The 7842-nt window shown below is 40.4% G+C and overlaps 1 protein-coding gene across 3 annotated transcripts; it reads left to right on the top strand.

Annotated features, from left to right (window-relative positions):
• The first annotated feature begins 3470 nt into the window (after window positions 1–3470).
• Window positions 3471–7486, top strand: LOC133885365 (uncharacterized). 3 transcript variants are annotated; one of them, XM_062325070.1, is made up of 12 exons: window positions 3471–3792; window positions 3893–4007; window positions 4506–4576; window positions 4757–4803; window positions 4876–5023; window positions 5124–5168; window positions 5255–5453; window positions 5610–5671; window positions 5770–5870; window positions 6071–6125; window positions 6203–6250; window positions 7224–7486. In XM_062325070.1, the coding sequence occupies exons 1-12, from the start codon at window positions 3633–3635 to the stop codon at window positions 7400–7402; spliced, it is 1230 nt and encodes a 409-aa protein (XP_062181054.1). In that variant the 5' UTR covers window positions 3471–3632; the 3' UTR covers window positions 7403–7486. The 3 variants fall into 3 exon arrangements, with proteins under 3 accessions (XP_062181054.1, XP_062181055.1, XP_062181053.1); XM_062325071.1 differs by having other exon boundaries at window positions 5109–5168; window positions 7253–7486; XM_062325069.1 differs by having other exon boundaries at window positions 3473–3792; window positions 5109–5168.
• The last annotated feature ends 356 nt before the right edge of the window (window positions 7487–7842 follow it).

Here is a 7842-nt window from a genome sequence, read left to right as displayed (position 1 = left end):
ATCCTCGCAAACGGGACTTGGGAGGTCACAAAACAACCATATGGTGGCAACCTGGGATGTCACAAAACAACCCTATGGTTGCAAACCTGTGGGTTGCAAGTGGGTGTTTAAGAAGAACCTTAGGTCCGATGGTACTATTGAAAAGTAGAAGGCTCAGCTTGTAGCCAAGGGTTATACCTGAAAGAAAGATAAAGACTTCTTTGACACTTATTCACATGTTGCGTGATTGACTATTATTAGATGGACGTTAAGATAGCTTTCCTAATAGAGAGTTGGACGAAAAAAATTATATGGAACAACCTAATGGGTTTGTAGTAAAAGGTCAAGAAGGCATGATGTGTAAGTTGTTGAAGTCCTTGTATGGTCTTAAACAAGCTCTTAAGCAATGGCATGAGAAGTTTGACATAACTTTAACATCTGCACGTTTTTTGGTCAATGAGGTAGATAAATGTGTGTACTATCGCCATGGTAGGAGTGAGCGAGTTATATTGTGCCTGCATGTTGGTGACATACTAATATTTGGAACAATCCTTGATGTGATTAATGAGGTCAAATCTTTCTTATCTCAAAGCTTTGATATGAAAGATTTGGGTCAGACTGATATAATCTTAAACATCAAGTTAATCAAAGGAAAGAATAAAATTACTCTTACACGATCTCATTATGTTGAGAAGGTCTTGAGCCATTTTGGCTACCAGGACAACAAGCCTTCTCTAACACCTTATGATCTCAGTGTGATACTTCAAAAGAATAAGAAAAGTGGCAGGGACCAATTGAGATACTCTTAGATTATTAGATCACTCATGTTTTTAGCCTTGTGCTACAAGGCCTAACATCAAATTGAGCCGGTTTACTTCTAACCCAGGCGGTGAACATTAGCGTATGCTTGAGCAAGTCATGTGCTATTTTCTTGGTACTATGAGTTATGTTCTTCACTAGTTTGGGTACCTATTGGTACTGGAGGGTTATAATGATTCAAACTGTATATCTGATGCTGATAAGATTTATGTCACAAGTTAATATGTATTCACTTTAGGTGGTGTTGTTGTCTCATGGAGGTCTTGCAAATAGACCATCTTGACGAGGTCAACAATGGAAGCAGAGCTTATTGCATTAGATACAACCATTGTTGAGGAAAAATGACTTCGTGAGTTGTTGATGGACTTGCCTGTGGTTGAGAAATCGATACTTGCTATCCTTATGAAGTATGATAATCAGACGGTTATTATCAAAGTAAACAATGCTAAGGATAATGACAAGTCCATAAGACACGTAAAGAGATGATTGAAGTCTGTCGGGAAATTGTGCAATTCCAGAGTGATAACCTTGGATTATATCCAAATAGTTAAGAACCTAGCAGATCCCTTTTCAAAGGGACTATCACGGAATGTGATAGATAATGCATCAAAAGATATGGGTTTGAGATCCATGTGAGTTATACCATAGTGGTAATTTAAACTATGTGATTGGAGATCCCATAAATTAGGTCCTGGGAAGAACAAACTATTGATCTAACTAGAGGAGAGTACATTTGTTTTTGATCCACTCAAGTGAAGATGCAATACTTTCAAAGATCTATAAGGCAAGTTGCCTATTGCCTTAATATGTTCTGTTGCCTTTAAGTAGTGAAGATGCTAACCTAGAGGACATTCTTGAGAGAACACACATATATGAGCTTGACTGTTGGTCATAGTCTATGAGACTTGGGTGATCTCTAGTAAACTTATGAAGATACCATGGAGTATGACTTATATGCTCCACCCGCGTGGTAGCCTACTGACATCTAAGTATCAGTTACGACTTTAAGTGAAACTTGACTGCACAAAACTTGTAATTCAAGGCTTAGTCTATTTTCAAGTTGTGAATGAGTGCAGTTTGATGTTCTAGGTGGATGTTTAACTTAACAGTCTCCACTAAAACACTAATATATCAAACAACAGTGAGAAATTGGCAATTCTATATGAGACTTTGAGATCTGGTAGGGGATTGTTAGAATTATAGGGGCGAAGTCCGTATAATAATTCTCAATAAATCTCAAAGGTCCATATTGTAGAGAGGTGACACATGATCAGGTCCACTCTCTATTAGCACCATATTGCTAATTGAGGTGGAGGTGAGGGGGATTTCTCCCTATATATATGCAAGTACCCTCACCTTATTAGGTGAAAAAATAAATATACTGCTAATTGAGAGTAGCCCTTAAATTAGAAATACTCTCATTATGTGAGTTTGTATAAAGGTTAGTGTTTTACCTCTTTCTCCTTCTGTTGCGCTGCCATTGTAGTCTACTCCATCCCGGCACCGGCATGCACCGGCGATCAAGAGAGCAGGTCTCAGAAACCCTTGCTTTTGAGATTCTACACTAGGAGAGGACGAATAAGTTTTTTGGAAGCGCTCCGCGTGACTACTCAAGTTCTTTGCCACAGTCCATCTTTCTGGTCGTTTGGACGCCGCCCACTGTTATCGTCAATAAATTCAGCGCGTCATCAGTAGGATCGATCATGTCATCAACATGGTGCAACCAACATCTTCAACAACCTCCACAGTCCAGTACCAGTACATAAAAATTATGCTACTTGTACTTTATTTCCTGTGGTTCCTAATTTAGAGTATAGTAGATCTAGACATATGTAGTGCTTTCATACACATGACTACATTAAACTATGGTAATATAAACATATTAGTTTATTAGTTTATCAGTTTACGCTCATGAATTACTTATGAATTAAATTAAACCTAAAAGTGCTACATATTCCAACAGAATTAATTGTTGGATAGTGGAATTAACTACAATCCAGTTTAGGAGGGGGGCAACAATAGAGGTAAGGAGGTAAGCTCCAATTTTTTCCCCAGAGAGAGGAAATGGGGGAGACAAGATTTGGGATGGGTCATGTAGCGAAGGTACCCGTTCATGGCCCCATGATCCTCCATATTCGGCCAGATTAGATCCCGCGGTGTGCCCTCCTCCTGCAAGCTCACCTTCTTACTCTCTTACTCAGGCAACGATTAGTTTAAACCACACGATTCGTGTACGGTGACGTCCCTCTAGGGATGAGGGTGGTGCGCACACTCTGAACACGCAAGTAGGGAGGAGCTGTAGTGGCGGCAGACGGCCAACCATGGTTGCAGTGGGAGGGGAAAGGAGAGAAGAGGATGAGAGAAGAAAGAAGAAGGCTTTGAGACTCCGTCTACATGTACACCAACAAAAAAAAAAGCTTAGATCATCTCTAACTATATTCTTTTTGTTTTATTTTTTTCTGATTCTTTTCACTATTCTTATTCTTTTTATTTTCACCCTATATCCAATAACTTTCTATCATGAGATTAGTAAGAAAAAGAGAAAGAATCTCATATAAAGAGAATAAAGATAGAAATACTTTTGTAACAAAAACCATGAAAAAAAAGTTAGAACGCTGAAGAAACAAAATCCTTTTATCAAAGAAACGGAACACTAAAGAATTCGGTTGGAGATTGCCTTCGCAGAGAGACCCGTGTCACCGCCGTCTACTCCTACCGCTCACGACTTCTGCTGGGTTTACGGTTCCTCCGAGCCGAACGCGTCGCCCCTGCTGCTACACTTCTAGACTCTCCTCCGCCGCTTAGCGCCTCCACACGCGCGCAGCCGCCGTGCCATGAGCTCGATCCGATCGGCTCTCGCGAGGGCATTCCTCGCCCCGAAGCCGCGGGGATGCCGCCACTACGCCGCCTCCGTCGGCGAGACGCAGCCCGAGAGGGTGGCGGCGGAGATGGTCCGCTACGCCCTCGGCGGCGCCAAGCACCGGAGCTCGCCAGGTTCCCCTCCTTCCCTTCCGCATCGTACTGCTTTGCCCATTTGGATATTAGGGTTTAGGGCGTGGAGATGGTCCGCTCACTTGTGTTGCTGCTACGGCAGAGGAGGCGATGCGGATACTGGAGCAGGGGGCCTCGAACCTGCAGGGCGGCGGCGAGGGCAGCGCCGAGGCCGTGGGGATGCTCATGCTCGCCATGTCCACGCTGCTCTACCGGAGGTTTGACGCGCCGCACCACTCATTTCTGTGATCAAACGCTTTGATCTGAGCAAATTTGTGGCAGCTTTCGCTAAACCTGCAGTGCTGGTTCGATCCTTAGTTTGGGACAATTTGGCCTCTGATCTGCACGGCTAGTTATATCCACTTGTTAATTACCTTTTTATAGCCGCGGGATTTTTTTAGGATTTAGGTATAGCACACATTATGAAGTGGAAAAGAGGAATTAGATTGGATGTGTATGCCTGTTTACAATAGCTACCTATTGGTGCATGAAGATAGTCTGGATGATACATGGATGGAGAATTTCATACGTTTTACTGACGTTTAGCTTTAACATGAGAACTGCCTAATATGATTGATATGTGGATAGTTACTATTTAATGCTGCATATTGATGCTATGTTGCTAACGAGATAGCAATCCTTGATTTACCTTTGCTGATTTAATCTTCCCCCATCAAACAAATCTGAGGAAAATTATGCATGTTTAATCTGTGCAGTGGAAAACGTCAAGATGCTATGGAAAAGCTCAAAGCAACTCAACAAGTTGCTCCTTCTGCAGATTTCAGAGGTGCTTTTATAGTTTTTTTATAAAGGCAGTTATATATATTGGGTAATGGGGAGTGCAGACCGCAGTTGCTTGTTCTTTAAACTTCTAGGGAAAGGGGTTTCGAGTCTCACATTTGTCTTGTTATTTTAGCAGCCAAAAACAAGTAAACAATGGCATTTCTGACTGGTAACTAATGTGCAGTTGCTGCGTGGGAAGCACTAATGGGACTACGCATGGAAGCAGGCCAGGTTTGGTACCAGAAGCTCATTTTATCTTTTGCAGCCCTAGGTGAAATTGGTTTATAGTTATTTTAAGCACAGGATATCCCCTTTTCGGTGTCCCCAAATGATTCGGTTGATCTGTCAATCAAAGATGAAGATATCAAATGGTCTGATCTGGACCGTCTAAAATTTCGGGTTAATGCTACCAAAGGACTTATTGCACTTCTAAATGGAGAAACAGAATCAGGTTATTTTCTTTTTGTTGTCCTGAATAGCAAAGCTAAATCATAAGGAGTGGTTATCCAAAATGACCTATAATTGTTCTTTATCAGTTCAGCTGTTTGTAGATGGATGCAAGGACAGCTGTGCTGGAGTAGACAATAAACAGACAGGTATAACTGTTTGTGAAACAGAATAATATTCACATTTTTCTCTTCAATTAGTGAACATGCGGGACTTATTGATGTTCTTTTACCAGAAAATGCTCTCCTTTCATTTGGTGAATATCTACATTGTGCTGGGGATTTTCCTATGGCAACACAAATGTATGAGAGGGTGTTTGAGGCAGTTTGTGCAGAAGATATGTATGAAAAAATTTTAGCAGCTGGAAACATGGTTCCTGAGGAGGTTTCTCTTGGGGCCACTTGCTCATATGGGCAGCTTTTATCTCATTCTGGGTAAGATTCAAAGCCGTTGCTCTCATTACAAATTCGTCCCGACATTTGATTAATAAACTTAACGGCATTTCCTTTAGGACTGCAAATACTTGTTAACCTCTCTTCCATTATATGGGAGCTCCAAATGAGAGCATTCACCTTTTCCTTTCAATCCAGGAAGTTTAGTGACGCAGAAGATTATCTCACAAGAGCACTACAGAAGGCTGAAGAACAATTTGGTTTGGCATGCTAAGCTTATTAAAGGAATATCAGAAAATAATGTTGTTCAAATACTTGACTGCAAGTCAATAATCATATAACCTTTTAATTCATGCAGGTGCACACCACCCAAAGGTTGGCATGGTATTAACTTGTGTAGCTAGAATGTACAAACTGAAAGCAAAATCAGAAGGTTCTAGTTCAATCATGGTTCAGGAGGTCAGTAAATCTTTCACTCTTATAACAATTTTATGTGTCCATCAGATATAAATTGTGACGGTCATGGACACTTTCTCAAAGCAGTTCGTTTACAGCTTTCATTTCTTACTGCTCTAGAGGTTGTGCATACTGCATAGACTTTATTTAATCCATTACTCATATTTGAACTATGTGATATTAAATCAGCTGTTTGATTGCAGGGGCTGTACAGGAAGGTCCTAGAAGTCCTGAAAGCTCCAGCTATTAATTCTGAGGGTAAAACAATTATCTCATATGATTGGGTTCTTTTTAATCACTTGACTGATGATTTGTTTATTATTTATATTCTACAGATAACAGCACACAGATGGACTGGAGAGATATCATCTCCCTTGCTCGAGGTAACATTTCGAAGTTTGGACCATTATTCTCTACTTCCTTTTCTGGGATTTTCTATCATAAGGCTCTTAGATCAGCCTATGCAACTCTTAAGTAGCAAGTTACTTGGTACAACAATGTTGATGCCAAATTGATTGCTATCTGTTATAATGATTGAGCATCGGCGTTGCTATACATAGTCACTTGAATTTCAACGTCACCCATACTTTGTTCATCCTATCAATATCTGTCTCATTTGCACTGAAACCATGGATGAATCTCAATCCACCTTACCTGATTATCCCAGTAGAATAGGATTGCATTCTAAACCCTCATGTGGAGCTAACCAAGGGACGAGCAAAATGATTTGTAGTTCTTTAAACTAGCAAGGTGACCTACACTAATAGTGTTGCTAGACTCGCTGCAATATTTTATCACGATAACCTTTATTAATTATATTTTACATGGACTCTTTATTTAGATATTTGATTTTTTTTCTAAGACTATATTTGATATGGATCCTCCTTTTTTCTATTCTAACCCCAATTTTAATTATTATTTATTTTATTTAGATATTTTGCTTCCCAAACCGTATGGAAATTGAACATCTAATTTTCTATAATTTTTAATTATGAATTTAGTTATTTATTAATCACAATTGATATGGACTCTTTGGTATAATGTAGACCGTTAGATGTTCATAACAATAAGTGGTCTAAATCTTTTTCTTTTTTTCTGATTAAAGTGGTAATTTCGTGATTTTGAGAGTGAACATGGCGGCTCCTTTTAACACTCAAATAATAATATAATAGATTTTGATTTTCGGGTTTTGCCAGGCCTTACTCTTTCCCTTCGAGCTAGAATAAACCTTGGATTTGCTGAGTCTTGACAAACGTGACTGCTGTAATCATTAACATTTCAGAGTAGTCAGGAGCATTGCTTGCTGTTCATGCCTATGTGGATATTGTTTAGATGGTGATACGCTCCAACTTGCAGGTGAGTATGCCGAATTGTTGCTTGTTCAGTCAAACAGAAAAGTGGAAGGTGAACGGATGAAGGCTTGGGCAGAAGATGCTTGGAGGAATCGTAGATTAACGTTAGCACAAGCATTAGAGTTTACAGAACCTTCAAAACCAACTGTTGTGATTGACACCCGAATCGGCAGGGTCATGTAAGCTTCCATCGCAACCTGATGAAATGTACCATGCAATAATCGGTGATGCACCTCAAATGTAATATATTGAAGTGTTGTGGATGCCTGTGCTTTGCGTTTTCTGATTCTCAAACGGAATTCGGCACCTGCTTGGTTTTTGTGAAGGAATTTCACATGCACTGATCTCAAACGAATGAGATTGTTGGTTTAGAGCTCACCTAGACTAGCAGAATGTTTGAAGATGAGTTTTAGTTGGATAATTGTTATGTCGACTGTGGAATGGTCAGGTCATACCCTTGTGCTTTGGGACATGAATGAACTACGCAAACTAGTATCTGAGTGCGACGAGCACCTCTACTGTTTCCTCTGCTTTCACCGTGCTCCGCTCACCATAGTGTATATGCTGTGCCCACTCAGCGTCACGCACCAGCAGCCACGCTAGGATGCGCTCCATGCCTCCCA

Source organism: Phragmites australis, chromosome 11 (assembly GCF_958298935.1).
Source record: "Phragmites australis chromosome 11, lpPhrAust1.1, whole genome shotgun sequence".
NCBI lineage: Eukaryota > Viridiplantae > Streptophyta > Magnoliopsida > Poales > Poaceae > Phragmites > Phragmites australis.
The sequence above is the reverse complement of the archived record's forward strand: the minus strand, read 5'-3'. Positions and strand labels throughout refer to the sequence as shown.

Bases quoted from the DNA above. Each gene is read 5' to 3' on its own strand.
- LOC133885365 (XM_062325069.1), top strand. From the start codon at position 3,633: ATGAGCTCGATCCGATCGGCTCTCGCGAGGGCATTCCTCGCCCCGAAG. The intron at 5,024-5,108 runs GTTATTTTCTTT...GTTCTTTATCAG, and splicing joins AAATGGAGAAACAGAATCAG to TTCAGCTGTTTGTAGATGGA. The intron at 5,871-6,070 runs GTCAGTAAATCT...GTTTGATTGCAG, and splicing joins GTTCAATCATGGTTCAGGAG to GGGCTGTACAGGAAGGTCCT.